Below are 20,658 nucleotides of genomic sequence, written 5' to 3' on the forward strand. Positions count from 1 at the left end.
AGTGCCAGACATTTTGGAGGAAGGTGTAAAACCTTCGTAACAGACAATCATGCAGTGACCTGCACATGGGCGGAGTTTCTTCCTAATCTCAGGCAGAGTAGTTTTTTACACCCTGAAACATGAATTCATTTCTGTTTTAAGGTTTTTTTTAATCCTAAAATAACTCTAGTCATTCTTATTATTCACAGAAGTGTCAAACCCTACTCAGCTCTTGGCCTCATCAATGCCTTGTGGCGATGAGTACCACAAGTTAATTTCCCTGTACATTTTAAGTGTTAGTTTTTATTTTTTTAACATCCCCTTCCTTTTTTGGATTAGGAAAGAGCAAGTGGGTAGTTCCCACTTAGCTTTCTCTATCCCATTCATTAGTTTGTTTGCGTCTATCATGTCACCTCTTATTCACCTGCTCCTTCAACTAAACAGTCCTGATCTCTCTCCATTTCTTCATGTGAAAAATCTTTCACACTTAGAAACATCAGCACCTTCAACTGAAGAATTTAAAAACCTAATTTCCGTGGGATTTTTGTACAACATATATCGTTTACTTTTTGCATATCTTAACTCCCACAACAAAAAGTGAGTTTTTATTTTGTTTCTAGTCATTTTAAATTTCTAGCTTTCCTGCACTGGCACAATGCTGTAATACGTTTGAGCTGTAAACCCTGTAAGGGAATATTTTAAAAAAAACAGGAGACTCATGTTAAAGAAAAATTTGTTGTAATCTAAATTTAATAGTTTTGCATAACTTATTTTACCAAAACCTACATTGTCTGTGTCTTTCATTTCAATCTTTTTTTTTTTTTTTTAAAAGGTGTATAGGATTGTATTGTCTGGAGAAATACTCAAAGTTCATGGTCTTTTTAAAAAAAAAAAAGTCTGAAAAAGAGTTCCAAATTTAAGAAAGAGATAAGGACTGAAAATGAAACATGAAAAACTTAAACAGAATAGTCTAAGCGAATGCTAAACACACAGTAGTGTAATTGGTACATCTTACTCTACCTTGACTGAAAAGTAATCAAAGTGATGCTAAGCAAATCTAAATGATCAAGTCTAATACATTGCTTAAAAGTCCAGGTAAATTGCTCTGTTTTTTGTTACCAAGCATAACCGCTTGCCTGTGTAGCTTCTGTAGTTCTTTCTCAGTCCAGTCTTCAGTTGCACCTGGAAAAGACTCCAAGAAATTCTGCTCCTCTGTCTTGTCAGATTCCTTTGACTTCACCGCTGAAGACTTTGTACTGTTGATAATCTTGCAATCAGGTTTTTTGGCAGACACTTTTGATTTCTTTTCTTTTCTTTGAAATTCTCTATCACAGTCTTCTGTCTCAATTTCTGACTCAAACACATACGTCGGAGGGTTGATGCTCGCTTTTCTTGTGTTTACTCTCCTGTCAATCAAAGGGGCACTGCTGGACCCACCAGCAGGAGCCTTCCCTTTAGGTTCCACTTCTGATTGTTTCTTCTGATCAGACAGATCTATCCTTAACTGTCTGTTGTGGGAGGAAGTGGCTACAGAATTTTCTATTTTTCTTTGCTCCGATGATTTCTTCTTTGTATCGCTCTGTGAGCTCTTAGCATCGGAGGAAGATTTATAATTATGAATCTCTCTTTCCAAAGAGGGTTTTGTTTTCCTTTTGATAGACAGAGGGATATCTTCATTGGAGTCTTCCTCATCCTTGCTTGAGGATTCTTCCGTAGACAGTTTGTCTTGACAAAACTGTTTCAGTGACCTTAGAGAATACTTGCAAGTCTTTAGCTCTCTCCTTGAGTTTGTTTTGCAATTTCTGGTCTCAGTTCCATATTTTGAAATACTTTGCTCTGCACTTTTTTCTGCAGTCTGGCTATTATATGTTAGGTTATTTTGATATAGCTTTTTATGCTTCAAGGGTGTCAATACAACAGTTCTTTTATCAATATTTTTAAGTTCAGCTTCAGAGTCACTTTCATCAGGATCTGAAATAAAACGTCTAGAGTCTCTTTTGTCACTGGACCCAATTTCTTTTTTGAAATTTGCTCTCTTCTCATAGATTTTTCCTAAAAGAAAAAATATTAGATACAGATTGTTTTCACATACACCAAGACAGGTTTTACTTGTGATGTAGCATTGCATGCTGTTAAACAACTATACCTTACGCCCCCTACAGCAGCTACATTGAACCCCTTGTACAATTGTTAAAGCTGGAGGCTCCCTTCCACTTTTACTGGCAGAAGCTAGTGGAACAGAATAGAGGCAAGCAGCAACTCCCCAGTGTGCAAATCCCCTGACTCCACAGAAGCCTCTCCATCAGACTAACAGGAGACTAGGGTTCCACACGTCAGGAGGGTGTCCAGCAGTTCATGCTGGGCTAGGAAGCAGCTGCCTTCAGATGCCAGCTTTCCTCCCAAACATACAGAAATAATATTGTAAAACCAGTGGGAATTAGTGCCGCTAAGCAGCATTTACTCCGACTCTGTACTATCCTGTCCCATACAGGAGAAAGATATGGGATAGGCAAGCTGCAGTCACCTTGCATGGACATCCCCTTCCAGGTGGTGGGGGAGTTAATTGCCCAGCATTTGAAGGCTATGGTGCTACCTCATACTCAACATGAGCATTAGTTGAAAATTCCACCAGGTGAATATGGCAAACTTTTCTGAGCTCTCTGGTCCATCTCGGGGGTTATGCCTCGGGAGGGTACAATATAACCCTCTGGGCCCAATTATGCACTCTTGCATATACTTCCATTTACTGAGACTCCACTGAGGAGGCTTATATTTTCAAAACCCTTCTGGAAAGTCTGATGCTACCTAGTATATGTGTGAGGCAGTATGGTCCAGCAGTCAGGGCACTTGAATGAGGAGGCAGGAGACCTAGGCTCTTTTTCTGGCTCTGCTACTGACCTGCTGCAGAACCCTGGTCAAGATACTTAACTTTTCTGTACTTAAATATCATCCCCATTTTAAAGGGGGAAATTGATTTTCCTTTGTGAAATACTTTGAGATCTATGGATGAAAAGCACTAGATAAGAGTTAAATATATCAGTTGTGTTCCAAGACATTTTCATGCTAATAACTTATAGTGTATTGCACAGATCAAAGAGAAACATGGAATTTTTTCCCCACAATCTACACCATAAACACATTTTTCCATCTTTATACTTTTGAGTTAGGTACAGTAAGAAATCTATAGAACAGCCTCACTGCACATTTCATGCTCACGGACGTGAGCAGTAAAAATATATTTCAGGTTTAATTTAAAGAACCCAATTATCAGAAAATAGATAGTTCAATTATTATGATTTTATGGCTAAGAGGCTTGGGAAGAGGTGTTAATAAGTAAGGCTTGAGTGGAACCATGCTCAGACTATCAAAGAACGTGGAAGTTCCTTTTTTTCTTGGAAGAAAATGTAACTTCATGCTCAACCAAGAAATTGAAAAAAATATAAATTTCCAGCAATCACAGTAAATGTAGAAAAAGTCACAGGTTCATTTTTTTATTTTAAAGAAGACTGACAAATGAGGAGGAGAGGCCTGGAGCAGGGGGTGTGCCTGAGATTGAGCCCACACCGCACTCACCCTGGGCAGTGGTGGCTCCTGTTCCCCGCAGAGCTGGACCCAACTCCCCACTCCAGGTAGTGCAGCCTAGCGCACAGGTCGATAGCACTGCTCAGGTTTTGTAGGGACACAGGAGCCACCACTCCCAGGGTTGAATATGGGGAGAACTCACTCTCTCCCCACCAGGCCTTCCCCTCTTCATGGGTGCTTTATTAAAATCACAGACAGACAGAGAGAAATCACAGTGCGTGTGACTTTTCCACTGCTGTGACAAACAGGCAGCTCTAGTCATAAACAAGTGCAAGATTGTATGTCATCCTGATCCCCGAAAGCCCTTTCAAATCCACCTTGCTTGCACAAGTCAACCTACTTGTAACAAGTAAGGCAAGGAGGATCCGATCCCCAAAAATCTCTGCCACCAAGTAAGCTGACAGCCTGTTCTAGGTCATGGAGGACGTGTTGCACTCATTACATCTGTCTCTTCAAGTTCTTATATCAGGACATGATATTTCAATTGATAAGAATCCTACTCCCTCAACTGCTTAGGGACATGTTCTGCTCCCTGAAGTCAATGGGAGCCCTCACGTCATAACAGAAGCAGAATTGGTCCATTAGGAAGTAGTTCCATTTAAAAATGCAAACACCCTTCTGCTCACAAGAACGAGGCAGGCAGGCCTGGCCAGGGACAGAGCTCCTTGTACAAAACAAATCTGCTAGGTTTCAGTTAATGGCTCCCAATTGATAGAATCCATCCGAACTGCTGAGTAAATTAAGACTATCAAAACCACAAAGGGAATCTTGAAGAGTTGATTCCAACATGAAAGAACTGAATAAATACGGAACATAAGAAAGTCAATAGAAAATGCTACTGTTTTACTCAGTCTAAATCATTCAGCTACATGAGTTATTTTGGATAAGATCCAGCCAAAATAAAATATTCCCTTCACACAATAAAGAATTCTATAGGAGAGGCTCTAGTTGCTTCAAAAAGGACACTAACTTTTGTTTTTAAACTTAGTTTTATGGGTTTACTGGATATTTCCCAAAAGACTTAAAAGTTGATGATCGAATGTACTTTTTCATATTTACACAGGCCGCTTACTTTCTGTACTTCACTCAGTTTGCAAAGTGAAGCTAGATTGGTGAACTTTTGTTTATTCTTTCCTTTTTCGGTGTCACACACTGACAACACCAAGTCTGATGTGTTCAGATTCTCAGCATAGCAGCAGAAATTTTAATCAACCTGTTTCCATTTCAATTTATGACAGGTAGCAAATCTGTCTATTCATGAAGTTTGTATCCCCTCTCTATTTTCACATCAACTATCATTCTTTTTGGCATAAAACTAGTGGACAGTATTGCTTTAATTATTAAAAAAATCAACTGGCAATCAAGAGAGATTTTAAAAGTTCTTAATATCAACACCATCATAGTGGTTTTGTTATAGGCCCACATTTAATAGACTATCTTCCTCATTTACAATTACTTCAGGGGGCGAAAATGCACTTAGTAGCTTGCAAACACATGGCCATTCTTACCTTTAGATTGGCTTTTAGTTTTTCCTTCACTTGTCTCTGTTGTATCCTCTCTGTTGTTCTTTGGAGAGCTGGAAATGGTTTTCTTTTTGGCTTGTTTACTACTACTACATACCTTGAAAAATAAGAAAATAAATGTGTCTGCCAGAGATTATACACATCAGCTATAGTAAAACCAGTACGGAACAACAAGCCATAAATTCTTGGTTTTGCACTCTTGAGATGGAGGGCTGGAGGTGTTAGTAATAAACTATATGGCACAATATTTTGCTATACTGCATCAGTAGTATTTTGTAAATGTTGATGCTCATACAAATTCCACAAGGGACACCACAGTGAGACCAAAATAGTAGATCGGGTTTCCTTTAATTTATAGGACCACTTTAACTAAGAAAGTGAGTCTCAAACGGAGGTCTATGGAGCCGTTTATATCACAATGGTAAAGCAGCAATGCATCTTCAAGCAATGGCACCAGCTAGCTATTACAGCAAAGTCCAGTCCTCTTAAGGTTTCCAGAGGCTTTTTAGATCAATTAAGCTTAAAAAAAAACCCCAACATAACAGCAGCCCCATTTAAGCCCATGCACAACTAAGAAACAACAACAGTATCTTCCTTTCACTTAAATTCAACCACGATCAAATTTGTCTAGTGTGTTAGAATTAGCCAGCAGTTCCAAACACAAAAGACTGACCCAAACTGCAAAGTGACCAGAAAGAGCTACAGGAGAAGAGGGAACATTTGGTCCTAATGAATGAGAAGTCCTCCACCCACTAAGAGGAAATTAAATTAAACAGCACAGATAAAAAATGTTGATGCTACTGCACTGGCATGAGTTTATTTTCATCTTCTCTCTTTAGTGCTGTCCTAATGTTACATTTTTAATATAATCAATATAGTTGTGGAATGAGCATTTTGAGGTTGCAAAGGAATCTCTCTCAGGTGCTTATATGGCCCCCATTACCATAGTATGAGAGCGCCTCACAATCTGATGTATTTGTGATGGGTTCCCCCCAGGGTGCCACGTAGAACTGAGGTACCACTGAGCCCTCTGATCCACCAGCCTGGGCTCCCTCTCACACTGAGCTGCTGTGACAAGTGCCAAAGCCAGCCTGCACTTTCACCAGGCTTCACACAGGTAGGGACACACCCAACTGCAGTTACATGCAGGCTCTCTAACAGCCAGCTTCCCAGCCTAGAACCCCAGAGCAGTACTGTCCTGCCCTGCTCTAATCTGGCTAGTATATGGGTTTAATACCCGGTCCGCCTCTCCCTCAATGTAAAGAGAACAATGCACACTTGTGATAATCAAGCAGAGATTTTCCCCCAAGCACTCCAGTGAAAGCTCACTGGTTTGGATTAAAATATAAAATAAATTTATTTAAACTACAAAAAGCTAGGTTTTAAGTGATTATAAGCGATAGCAAACAGATCAAAGCAGATTACCTAGCAAATAAACAAAAAATGCAAAGTAAGCTTAATATACTAGATAGATTGGCTATGAATAGCAGATTCTCACCCTAACCGATGGTACATGCAGACTTGTAGGTTCTTAAGGCACAAGCTACACTTGCTTTGCAGCTTGGAGTCCCCGGATGTTTTATACACAGGCTAGAAATCTCTTTAGCCTGGGTCCAGCATTTCCCCCAGTTCAGTCTTTTTTCTTCAAGTGTTTCCAGGGGTGGTCTTGTGTGGAACGTGAAGAACCCCAGATGTCACTCCCTGCCTTATATAGCTCTAGCATATGGCAGGTACCCTTTGTTGCAAAGCTTGGCTCCCAGACCGATTTGTGGAAAAATACTGATATCCCAAGATGGAGTCCAGCATCACATGGCCTGGTCACATGTCCTTGTAGAGTCATAGCAGCCATTACTTACATGCTGTCTGGAGAGTTCTCAGGAAGGCTCATCCAGTGGGGGATAAGCTTCTCCTAAGGCCTATTCGTCTTTCTAATGGCCCATTACCCTGAATAGGCCCTTTACAACCAGCTATTTAGACTAGTGGGTATTACCCAGGTATAACTACATTTGAATCATAGAATTGGAAGGGACCTCAGGAGGTCATATAGTCCAACCCCCTGCTCAAAGTAGGACCAATCCCCAGACAGATTTTTACCCCAGTTCCCTAAATGGCCCCTTCAAGGATTGAACTCACAACCCTGGGTTTAGCAGGCCAATGCTCAAACCACTGAGCTATCTTTAGATACAAAAATGATACATGCATGCAAATAGGATAATCATATTCAGCAAATCATACCTTTTCCAATGACACCTCACATGATTTATCTTGTACAAAATGCATCTTAATTATGCCATAATCATATCATAATTGAACTATGAAGAATATGGGGTGCAGTGTCACAGTATTTATCCTCACAACACCCTTGTGAGATAGCACAGCCCTTTTATCCCCATTTTACAGATGGGGAACTGAGGCACAGAGAAACCAAAGGCCAGATTTTCAAAAGGGATTTCAGATGCCTACAGAGGCAGATATCTGGCTCTTTAGGCACTTGAAAATCCAGCCCTAAATAACTTGTCCAGGTAATACAAGGGAGTCTGTGGCAGATCAGAGAATTGAACCCACATCTCCCAAGTACCAAGCTAGAATGCGCACCACTGAACCATCCTTATCCTCAAGAAGTGATCCTTACAAAGTAGTCCACAATAGAAAAAAGCTCAAAAACTACTGAATTAAGGGGCTGTGGCATACAAAAGTCATCTTAACTTCGATACTTTTTAAACAATTATAGAACAATGATAAGGTAATAACATGCAGAAAAGTCTTACAATACTCAAGTAGTTTTTTCCACCCTCTTCTATAGTAACATTTAGTTTACGATCAACAAACTCTCGTTGTCCACACCAGTAATGCAATGGTGGTTTAATGCGCCGACCACTACGGCTGTAACTTGCATCTGGATCTTTTTGCACAGAATTGCGTTTGGGTGTCATATCTACACACACACACACACACACACAGAAAAAAAAACCTCGTTAGCAGCAGGATAGTTTTGTTTTTTTTAAAACATCAAAATACTGTATTTTAAAAGTAATCTTGAGTACGATCTTACAGGCATAAACCAACGTTTGCAAGTTCAGAATACTACATTTACATAAGAACATAAAAACAATTTAAAACATAAAAACGTGATTGGTCCTGCTTTGAGCAGGGGTTGGACTAGATGCCCTTCTAAGGTCCCTTCCAACCCTGATATTCTATGATTCTATGATAAGAACGACCATACTGGGTCAGACCAAAGGTCCATCTAGCCCAGTATCCTGTCTTCCAACAGTGGCCAATGCCAGGTGCCCCAGAGGAAATGAACAGAACAGGCAATTATCAAATGATTCATCCCGTCTCCCATTCCCTGCTTCTGGCAAACAGAGGCTAGGGACACAATCCCTGCCCATCCTGGCTAATAGCCATTGATGGACCTATCCTCCATGAATGTATCTAGTTCTTTTTTGAACCCTGTTATAGTCTTGGCCTTCCCAACATCCTCTTGCAAAGAATTCCACAGTTTGACTGTGTGTTGTGTGAAAAAATACTTCCGTTTGTTTTAAACCTGCTCCCTATTAATTTCATTGGGTGACCCCTAGTTCTTGTGTCATGAGGGGTAAATAACACTTCCTTATGTACTTTCACCACACCAGTCATGATTTTGTAGACCTCTATCATATCCCCCCGTAGTCGTCTCTTTTCCAAGCTGAAAAGTCACAGTCTTATTAGTCTCTCCTCATATAGAAGCTGTTCCATACCCCTAATCATTTTTGTTGGCCTTTTTTGAACCTTTTCCAATTCCAATACATCTTTTCTGAGATTGGGCAACCATATCTGCACGCAGTACTCAAGATGAGTGTACGAGGAATTTATATAGAGGCAATATGATATTTTCTGTCTTATTATCTATCCCTTTCTTAATGATTCTCAACTTTCTGTTTGCTTTTTTGACTGCCGCTGCACACTAAGTGGATGTTTTCAGAGAACTATCCACACTGATTCCAAGATCTTTCTTGAGTTGTTACAGCTAACTTAGACCCCATCATTTTATATGTATAGTTGGGATTACGTTTTCCAATGTGCATTTGCATTTATCAACATTGAATTTCATCTGCCATTTTGTAGCCCAGTCACCCAGTTTTGTATTGATTTACATGAAAATGATGCTCACACAAAACAAAAGTGAATATCTAAATCAAGAAATTACCATTCTTAGTTTTAAAAGCAGACAAGTCAAAAACCCATGCAACTTAGTGTGATTAAAGTATTATAGTAATTTTTCCCCCCACAGCAACCAAATTTATGCTCTGAAGTCTTTTGACTTTGTGACCTAGTTCAGAGAGTAATGATACACAAAGATCATTTAGGAAGGTGGTGGTAAGTGGAATTAGCCAAAGAAAAGTTTAGACTCTGAGTCTATTCCCAAGTATACAATCAATTGTACGGAAGCACATTGGAAAAAGTACAAATGTGCAGATGATACAAAAATGAAGAAGTCTGGATAAAGAGATAATGAATCATTAAATCTGATCAAAGACGTTTTGGAACATCATATCATAAGAAGGCTATTCAGGAACTGACAGAGGTGCAAAGACCAATTAAGATACGGTGCCCCTGGAGTTGGGAAAACTAGGCTTGTACTAAGAAAGAGAGGTGGATAAGGGGAAACAATATGTAGGGTTATAAAAATGTCAACATTTCAGAGAAAACCTAACTGCCATAACTGTTCATACAGTAAAAAGCAACAGAGGGTCCTGTGGCACCTTTAAGACTAACAGAAGTATTGGAGCATAAGCTTTCGTGGGTGAATGCCCACTTCATCAGACGCAAGTGTGATGAAGTGGGCATTCACCCACGAAAGCTTATGCTCCAATACTTCTGTTAGTCTTAAAGGTGCCACAAGACCCTCTGTTGCTTTTTACAGATTCAGACTAACACGGCTACCCCTCTGATACTTGTTCATACAGTGTAGTTGTAGCCATGCCAGTCCCAGGTTATTCGGAGACTCAAAGTGGGTGAGGTAATATCGTTTACTGGACCAACTAAAAGATATTACCTCACCCACCTCATGTGTCTAATAACGGTTCATAACAATTAACAGGTTCAGAAAGAAGTCAGCACAAAATGGAGGCTGTGCGAGAGGTCTATGCATTAAGGGAGATTAGGAGAAATATTTTAAAGGAGAGAATTTGGAATGGCTGCGAGCAACAGGAATTGCAATTGTGAATGTACTCATTTTATAAAAGGGAGTAAAATAAAGACTTACAAGGAAGTTACCCTCTAGCAATCTTTCATTCCCTGTATGTGGATGCATCACATAGCCTAAGTTATTCAACACAAACCAATGTTGATGGTTCATTCCCCACAAACTGTGGGTTAAATTTGTCCCTTCATATTCAAATATTTTAATAGAACATTGAGCTTTATTGTGAGAAAGAAATGCCACTACAATTGGGAAAAAAACAACCTCGTGCTGTGACAATTCTAAAAATGAGAAATATTAAGAAAAAGTCAGTCATTTAACCACTTAAATTACTATCAATTTAGAACAAAAAAAAGGGGGGTGGGAGGAAGTACTCACATCTGTTATCATTCAATGCTACTTCATAAGTGGTGTTTTGTGTTCTAGATTGTTTTTTTAAGTCTCCTGTTACCCCCTCTTCTTCCAACATATCCATTTCCACAGAACTGATTTTTTCATTGCCAGCCTCATCGGTATCTTGTTCTTTCCTAATTTTTTGAAGTTTAAGAAAAAGAATAGGAAACCAAAATCTGTCACTGCTTAATATTGCTTAGTTGTTATTAAAGAACTTCAGCTGAAATCCTATTTTACACCATTCAAACAAAAAAAATCACAAATGAAAAGCCTTGTAGACTGTTCTTCCCATCCCCACAACCCCACGCCACTGTATTAATGCAGCTGCACTGATTCAAACCCCTAGTGTAAATAAACTACACCAGAAGCCAAGCCAGTGCAAGTCCTCCTGCATTAGTGCAATGGGTATACGTGGCGCACCACTGTAGCTAAATCAGTGTAGCTGGACTGGTTTCTCTTTCACTTACACTCTTGCGCACGCGCGCACACACAGAGTAGACAAAGCCTGCTAAACTTTATTTTCCATCTAACACATTGGTTACTAAGAATTTACTTAGAACTTAGTCTAAATACACATCTACTGAACCTCAGTTGTATTATTACGTATTTTTAAAAAACAAATATTCACTCTACACTATTAAATTAGCACTGAGCAAAATAAAGGCCTACCAAAAGTTACCTCTTTAGTTCCTCAAGAAAATTCTCAACATATTGTTTCCATTGTTCTGGAAATCCAAATGTAAACTTCTTGATGAATTTGTATGGAAATCCTGTTTGAAACAAAGGAGTGTGTTAATAATGGCTAAAATTTTAACAGCATACTGTACTTTCTACTGCGTTTCCCCCCCTGTCAAAGTAAGAAAGAATGATATTTGAATACTGAATTTGGTTCACTGATAGCAGTACATAAGTTGTAGTACATTACATGTGACAGTAGAACCTCAAAGATACAAACACTAGAGTTATGGACTTTCCGGTCAACCGGACATCTGTGAAACTGCAAGTCCTCAATCAGGCAGCAGCACAGAATAAAAAACAAAACAAAACATTCCCCGCAAATACTGTATTGCCTTGGGGCTTTATTCACTGGGAGGTTGGGGCTGCAGCCATGTGGAGGGGGAGTGAGGAGGGGTTCAGGGCTCTGGGTGGACTTGGGGTTTCTGACCCTCAGGAGCACCAGGGCTCGAGGCTTCAACCCTGCGGCTCTGTTCCCAGCTTCAGCCCCACAGGGAGTGCTGGGGCTCTAGCTACGAGGGAAGCGATGGTTTCAGCCCCAGCGCTCGCACAGTAGCTAAAGCCCCGATCCCTGGCGCATACCCCCGGAGCCCTGGTGCCCCCTTTCCCCACCCTGCAGCTGCAGCCCCCAATGCCCCCCCACTGCCCAGAGCCCTGGCGCCCCCCCCCCCCTGGCTGCAGCCCCGAGCTGCTCCCCCCCCCCCACTGCAGAGCCCTTGCACTCCCATTTCAGAGTTACAGACAATCTCCATTCCCAAGGTGTCCATAACTTTGAGGTTCTACTGTATATAGAAAAAAGAACAGTAGTCAATTCCCCCACGAAAACAGAAATAGACATAGTCAATTATTTCAGTGGCTTTTAATTAATTCACTGAAGGGCAAACTGCTAGGCTGAATACTGAAAATACTGCCATAGGAATGGGTGTAAGTCAATTTAATTTAAAGCTACTCTGCATGCAGCTGGCGGCACTCTGGATGTAGTGTTTGGAAATGGGTTGGAGGTTAGGGACGTAATCACTGCACCCATGACATAGGATAACCATTACACTTTTGCAGTTGTCCATGACTGTTTATGCAGTGACTAGTAAATGCTGTCTTCCCTCGAGTCACCCAGCAGGTCATTTAGCATACAGAAGACTTGTGATGAAGTGAGCGGAAGAATGACTAGAGCACTGCGGCAGAGATCCCCACCTGAGTTCAATCAATTGGAATATAAAGACAATTGTTGGGGCTCTTTCATAGCATTTGCATAGCAATATATAGTTGAACCATTTCGGATAGTGTGGCTAATCTGAGCTGTCTCCATTTGGACATGGAATAGAGCGTCTCTCACTGCACTTCCAAAGAGTGTCAGATTTTTAAGGCCAGAAGGGGCCATAAGATCTCCTAGTATGGCCTACTATATATATCACAGGCCAAAGAATTTCACCCAGTTACCCCTTTATGGAGCCTGATAACTTCTGTCTGACTGAAGCTTATCTTCCAGAAAGGCATCCAGTCTTGATTTGAAGACATCATTATGGTCAATTCCACTGATGCTCTAGAAGTTACCAGTGTCAATAAGAGACTGGGTTTGAATTGGGGTTAGCTGGCTGAGGTTGAACGTGGACAAGGCAGAGATTACACCGTTGGGTAGGAGTAGCATTAGCTAAAATGATGTATGCTCCACTAATTGAAAGTGTATGGCCACTATTTGTGATACAGGTTTACAATTCAGGGGGTTTATTAGGCCATGGCTGCTATTAGATTCTCAGGAAGAATCTGTAGATCAAAGAGTGCATTTTTCCCCATCTGTACTTAGTGAGGGAAACTTATATATATATATATATATATATATAAAGGATTTGGACCTTTTCATGCTTATCTGAGCGCCTTTGTCACCTCTGTAATATTCTCTGCTTGGGGCCTCAAGAACATTCTGAGAAGCTGAAGCTAGTACAGAATATGGCAACTTGCTTATTAAGTGGAGCTTTATTCTACTGAAACACACTGCAGTTGTGTGCTTCTGAGTGGAATTCAAAGTGCTGGCATAGACTTTTAAAGCTCTAAATGGTTTAGGTCCAGGTTACCTAACAGGCGATGTTTCTCCCCAGCCATACTGCCATCTTGATATAAGAAGGGGTTTCTGGCAAGACACTCACAATGAGGTGTCTAACTTCAGAATTCACTCCTCACCCAAGCCTGCCACAGCCCACATTTCTTAGCCTCATGGACATGCTGAAAAACTCATTCATCCTCAGAAGATAGAATGCAGGTATTTAAATGTTGGGGCTGAATCGGATTAGGATTGGATAGGCAGAGGACTGGACTTAACCTGCTTAAATGTTATTTTCTTCCCACCCATGGGCTATTATCAATTTTAAGTCTTGTAAGTAGTCCTAGAACTCAGAACAGGTATCTGTATTATCTCAGATTTATAAATCAAAATAAGTTACAAATACAGACAGTATATTCTCTCTCAGCTGCTTGGCTAGCTGGTTCTTGCTCCCATGCTCAGGATCTAACTGATCACCATATCTGGGGTCAGGAACGAATTTTCCCCCAGGTCAGATTGGCAGTAACCTTGGGGGGTTTCGCATCCTCTGCACCATATGGGTGCAGGTCACTTGCCAGAATTATCTGGGACTCTTTCATTTAATCATTCCCCTGCCATTGCAGGGATCTTGATCACTGGTGCACCTGGGTCTAGTCTCCTGTTGGTCTCATTTACTTTGGTCTCATTTCCAGTGCTGGGTGGTTTTGGCAACCTGTGATATATAGCTCAGACTAGATGATCAGACTAGATAATCTAGAAGTTCCTTCTGGTCTTAAACTGAAGGACTATGTGTATTTGTTTTGACATATGAAGCCCCAAATGAGCTGGGGTTCTATCATAGATACTGCCTCTCATCCCTGCGATATCTTGGCAGCTGTGATCATCAGAGGCACTTGGACTAATAATTGTCTGGTATAACTGACAGAGGGCTGGCAGCAGGATGTTTTGGGAGTTCACTTCACACTTGGTTAACCCAAGCCTGGATCTGATGACTTTTAGGACATGCTGTAAGATTAACCTATTGTCCCGGACTTTTTTGTGTGTGTGTACATATTTTAAGAAGGGTTGAGTGAGGATTTTGAGAAGGAGGGGGACTATAAGATAGGACATCATGGCTGGTTGGAAAGGTTTGCTGGAGAGTCATTACCTATTCATTTTGAAAGAATGGGTATTACTCTCAGAGAAAAAGAAAACATTTTAAGTTACTTAACTTGTGTATGCTGTGAATGAATTTCCTTAAAAATCCCATGTTTGGGGGGGAAAAAAAGAATCTGAAAAGGAAAATTCTATGCAATTGATCATATTCCCACTGATATGAAAGATAAACATTTACTAAATCAAACTATAAAGGTACATTCGTGAAAGTTATTGGGTCTACTATAGGATGGTATTCAAAGTAATGTTTCATGTTATGTTACTAATCTAGTAATTAATCATTTAAAGATGAACTGCAAATAATATAGTTTTCATATTTTATCTTCAACAATATGCATACAATTCTTTTATGATTAAGGCCCTATGATCCATTTAACACACAAAACCGCCAAAAAAACCCAACACACTTCCAAATTATAAAAAGGGAAATTTTGCAAAATCAGGCAATTTAAACAAAAAAATCTGTCTGACATACCTATTGGCTAGTTCCATGCTCCAAGCTGGGTTTCCTAGTGGCTGCAATATCACAATGGAGCAGATGCCAGAAGGAATGAACAACAAAGGATTTAAAAAGCTGAGGACAGAAGTCAGTTTTACAGTATGTTCTGAATATCCCACTAAGTCCAACTGGCAGGGATATGCAGCATATATTGCTGAAGTTAATGTAGTCAATTTATTTGCTGATTACCTTTAACCTAGCCTTTGTTTGTATTTTACAGAAGAACGGTCACTCTGCCTTTATTTCTCTCACACACACACCAGACATTTTAAATTTCAAATGAGTTTCCTTACCATCTTTTCTCATGGAAACAGAGTTTACATTTCCTTGTAACACATAGATGCTGCCAGATATTGTTTTAACTTGGTTGGATGCCATGCGTTCCACAACTGCATTACTATGCCAGCACAGTTCTTTCATATCTCTGAAGAGACAGAATAAATAGAAATAAGTTGTTCATTTTTGTTAGGGAAAATGATTAACAATGGGGTTTCAAGTTCCAACAATGAGAATACCAAGATTCTGTATCAGACTGGTGTTTAAATATTTTCATTAATGATCTGGAAAAGGGAATGAACAGAGAAGCATCAAGATCATCAGTGATACAAAATTATGGCCCAATCCAACTCTCACTGAAGTCAACAGAAGCCTTTCCATTGACTTGAATGGGTACTGGATTCAGGCCCTTATTTAGCACAGTCAAGATTTTGAAAGATTGAGGAACTCCAGAGGGATCTAACAAAGTTAAGCAAATTGGGAGTGCAACGGAAGAAGAAATTTAATACTGACAAATGCAAAGTGATGAACAGGGGAATGAATAAGGTAAGCTACTCAAATACATTATTGTTCTAAATTAACTGTAACCACTCAGGAGAAGAAGAATTCAAATGCCATTCTGAACAGCGAAAACAGCTGCTCTATTCACAAAAAAAGCAAACCAACTACTACAACGTATAAAGAATGGAGTTTGAAAATACTGTAAATCTATGCCAAGATTTAAGTTAATGGTATGCCCTCCCATGGAATACTGTACTTGGTCCTGGTCACCACATTTCAAAAAGTTACAGCAGACTAAAAAGGGTCTCAAGACAGGAAACAAAGTGAGTAGAAACACTGAAATTCTTTTGTATAAGAAGAAATTCAAAAAATTAGGACAGGTGACATTGTACCAACAGGTACAGAGAAGTTAAATAAGGTGCTCTTATTTACCCTCTCAGAATTCAAGAATAAGGCAACATACAATGAAATTACAAGGCATCATATTTCAGACTGACAAAAACCTTTCGTAAGTTGCTTGAGGTGGTTAAAAAAAAATTCACAATCTGTGGAATTCACTGCTACAAGATATCACTGAATACAAGAGCACAATTAACAGGAGTAAAAAATAGATTATGTGTTTACCTGTTATGGATAATGAGGACATCCACAGTTATGTAAGACAGGATAAAAGATAAGGAACATAAACCCTCACACATAGAACCAGATCCTGGACAGGTTGTAGGTATTAAGGACACAGGAGAGGGCTGCTGGTTATTGTTTTCATAGTCACCCCAGAATCAAGATATTGATGCACAGTCAAGCTGGAAGAGCATATCAAGTGGGGTCCTGCATGGATCAGTTCAGGGTCCAGTTCTGCTCAATCTCTTCATCAATGATTTAGTTAATGGCAAAGAGAGTACACTTATAAAGTTCGCAGACCATACCAAGCTGGGAGGGGTTGCAAGTGCTTTGGAGAATAGAATTAAAATTCAAAATGATCTGGAAAAACTGGAGAAATGGTCTGAAGTAAATAGGATGAAATTCAATAAGGACAAATGCAAAGTACTCCACTTAGGAAAGAACAATCAGTTGTACATATACAAAATGGGAAATGACTCCCTAGGAAGGAGTACTGCGGAAAGGGATATGGGGGTCATAGTGGATCACAAGCTAAATGAGTCAACAGTGTAACACTGTTGCAAAACAAGCAAACGTCATTCTGGGACGTATTACCAGGAGTGTTGTAAGCAAGATACAAGTAGTAATTCTTCTGCTCTACTCCACGCTGATATGGCCTCAACTGGAGCATTGTGTGCAGTTCTGGGCGCCACATTCAGGAAAGATGTGGACAAATTGGAGAAAGTCCAGAGCAAAAAAATGACTAAAGGTCTAGAAAACATGACTAATGAGGGAAGATTGAAAAAAAAAAGGGGGGGGGGGGGGAGTTGTTTAGTCTGGAGAAGAGAAGACAGAGGGGACATAATTTTCAAGTACATAATAAGTTGTTACAAGGAGAAAATTGTTCTCCTTAACCTCTGAGGATAGGACAAGAAGCAATGTGCTTAAGTTGCAGCAAGGGAGGTTTAGGTTGGACATTAGGAAAAACTTCCTAACAGTCAGGGTTGTTAAGCACTGGAATAAATTGCCTAGAGAGGTTGTGGAATCTCCATCACTGTCTAATCTGCTTTTAAAAAAAACCCTCCAAGCACACGTCAGGGATGGTCTAGATCAGAGGTGGGCAAACTACGGGCCAGGGGCCACATCCGGCCCTGCAGACATTTTAATCCAGCCCTCGAGCTCCCTCCAGGGAGCGGGGTCTGGGGCTTGCACCACTCCGGCACTCTAGCCAGGGAGCGGGGTCAGGGGCTTGCCCCACTCCGCACGGCTCCCAGAAGCAGCAGCATGTCCCCCCTCCAGCTCCTATGCATAGGGGCAGCCAGGGGGCTCCACACACTGCCCCTACCCCAAGCGCTGCCCCTGCAGCTCCCATTGGCCAGGAACCACGGCCAATGGGAACTGCGGGACGACGCCTGCAGACAGGGCAGCACAAAAGAGCCACCTGGCCACGCCTCCGCGTAGGAGCCAGAGGGGGGACATGCTGCTGCTTCCGGGAGCTGCATGAGGTAAGCGCCGCCCAGAGCCTCCACACCTGACCCCCTCCCATGCCCCAACCCCCTGCCTCAGCCCAGATCCCCCTCCCACCTGACCCAGCCCTGATCCACCTCCCACCTGCCGAACCCCTCAGTCCCAACCCGGAGCACCCTCCTGCACTCCCAACCCCTCATCCGCAGCCCCACCCCAGAGCCAGCGCCCCCAGCCCTCACCCCAACCCCCATTTTGTGAGCATTCATGGCCTGCCATACAATTTCCATACCCAGATGTGGCCCTTGGACCAAAAAGTTTGCCCACCCCGGTCTAAATAATACTTAGTCCTGCCTTGAGTGCAGGGGACTGGACTAGAAGGTCCTCTTGAGGACCCTTCCAGTCCTACGATTCTATAACAGACTGGATAGCTAGTCCTTGAGATCTTTAAGTTATGTTGCTGAAGTGCTCCCTTCCCTCAACACAGCAGAACAGGAGAGTGTACTTGGTATTTGCTGAATGAAGCTCTAGGCTATCTTCTCACCAGCTGTGCACGTGGCTTTCTTAGACTTAAGAACACTGGGTCCACCCCCCAAACTCTCTCTGGTAAGTGGAGGCAGGCACAAGTTGGTGGGGGGGCATTGTCAGCGGCAGTGGCAGCCCTATGTAATGGGGTTAAACTGAGACAGACTAGTCTTTGGTGCACGTGATCCTTTCCAGATCCACTTAGTAGTGGAGATGCCAGGATGGTGCATATTTGTGAAATTGAGATACAGAAATGAGAATAAAAAACTATGTTTTATGCCACAGAAATGTGCAACTTTGATGAAGGAACAAAACATCACTTACCTCCGTTTTCCTTCTACACACACAGCAGTATTGTTGTTGATAACCTTAATCCTCCACTCACTTAGGCAGATTTTTGACTAAGTTAAAGAAAAACAGCATGCATTATAGGTACACTTAATATGCCAATTATACAGCCATTAAAATAAGAAGCAAACTAAATATCCTTTAACCAGTAACATTTAAGAAAATAAATGCTTTATAATGTTTGTTTAAAACCAAGAATTCCTACATATATTAACAGTGAATTGACAAACTGAATACTCTCAGGAGATGAAAAAGTGACAAAATAACACATTACTTTGCTATTTCCAGTGTGGGTAGAGGTAAAGTTGAAAACAGATGCCTCAAAATATTAAACAGCTAAAAAATATGAACACATTTGACAGTAATTTAAAAATGAAAGTTAAAAAACCCAAATATTTAAAAAAGTTAGGGGAGTTAGATTCCAAAACTTCTAGACAGTTAAAATCTGGAAACTCTTAAAGGTTCCAACACCAACTCTTCCCCCACACCTTTAATCCCTTATTGTTTGGAGAAATCCAATAATTGACACATCGAAGAAAGAGTTAAAGTGATTCCAGTTGTATTTACTGATTATATTATAGTAAAAATGCACAGCACAGGGAGTATCAGTAAACTCTCAGTGCATGCCTCAGGTGCAGACAATGAACCTAACAGCCTACTAAAGGCAGACCTTCAAGGGCCTTATCGCTTTTGGAAACTGGCTAGTAATTTTATATTGAACATCACACATACACGCGTGCACACAGGATTTGGAGAGTTTTATGGAATGTATCATTCCATTATGAAAACTGTATTTATTAAAAATTCCTCTAACACGTAAATTAACTAACTACATCCCTTTTCTTTATTATTTCTTTTCCTCCCTGCCTGATGTAATGAAATTAGGGGTTTTTGCCTTTTAAAATGTTAGACTTTGACCATAATCCTAGAATCTGATGCACTAATGCAGACCTCTGGGCTCAGAGTCCCACACAGGATTGATTCCTTTGGCTGCAAAAGCAGTAAAAAAGTATAGTGATGTCTGCCCCAGATCCCTTGCCTGTAGTGTCTATCTCCCATCTCTCCCTTTCAAGGTTTTTCTCTACATCCAATCAGAATGTTCTAATGTTTAATATTAAATAGATATTAAAATAACGAAAGTTGGGAATAAATACCAATTTTGTGTTTAGAGTTTTGTTTAATTAAACAAAAAAGTGTAGTGTTATTTCTGTTTCTTTCTCATAGACTCATAGACTTTAAGGTCAGAAGGGACCATTGTGGTCATCTAGTCTGACCTCCTGCATGATGCAGGCCACAAAAGCTAACCCACCCACTTTCCCTTAACTCAGCTGTTGAAGTCTCCAGATCGTGATTTAAAGACTTCAAGTCGCAGAGAATCCTCCAGCTTGCGACCCCTGCCCTATGCTGTGGAGGAAGGCGAAAAACCTCCAGGGCCTCTGCCAATCTACCCTGGAGGAAAATTCCTTTCCGACCCCAAATATGGCGATCAGTAGAACCCCGAGCATACAGGCAAGAATCTCCAGCCGGACCCTCATTTTACCAGCGATGGCATGTTATTGCCTAATTGACTAAAATCACGTTATCCCATCAAACCATTCCCTCCATGAACTTATCTAGCCTAATCTTGAAGCCAGGGAGGTCTTTCGCCCCCACCGTTTCCCTCGGAAGGCTGTTCCAAAATTTCACCCCTCTGACGGTTAGAAACCTTCGTCTAATTTCAAGCCTAAACTTGATGACCTCCTGAGGTCCCTTCCAACTCTGATATTCTATGAAGTCTCTAATCAAGGAGTTACAGGATTAACAGCCTGCAAATTTTCCAAAGGACACACATGAAGCTTATGAATTCCACAGGATAGAA

General features: G+C 40.8%; 1 protein-coding gene across 1 annotated transcript in view; it reads right to left on the reverse strand.

Moving 5' to 3' along the window:
* The window catches only part of MIS18BP1 (MIS18 binding protein 1), a 38,551-nt gene that overhangs the window by 13,571 nt on the left and 4,322 nt on the right, over positions 1-20,658 (reverse strand). The window contains exons 4-10 of the mRNA XM_065404400.1: positions 18,777-18,853; positions 15,380-15,510; positions 11,342-11,432; positions 10,648-10,796; positions 7,853-8,019; positions 5,070-5,181; positions 1,116-2,031 (exon numbers count right to left, since the gene is read on the reverse strand). Coding sequence (XP_065260472.1) covers positions 1,116-2,031; positions 5,070-5,181; positions 7,853-8,019; positions 10,648-10,796; positions 11,342-11,432; positions 15,380-15,510; positions 18,777-18,853 — 1,643 coding nt within the window. The remainder of the gene's footprint in view (positions 1-1,115; positions 2,032-5,069; positions 5,182-7,852; positions 8,020-10,647; positions 10,797-11,341; positions 11,433-15,379; positions 15,511-18,776; positions 18,854-20,658) is intronic.

The sequence above is a fragment of the Emys orbicularis genome, chromosome 4 (genome assembly GCF_028017835.1).
Source record: "Emys orbicularis isolate rEmyOrb1 chromosome 4, rEmyOrb1.hap1, whole genome shotgun sequence".
NCBI classification, from domain to species: domain Eukaryota; kingdom Metazoa; phylum Chordata; order Testudines; family Emydidae; genus Emys; species Emys orbicularis.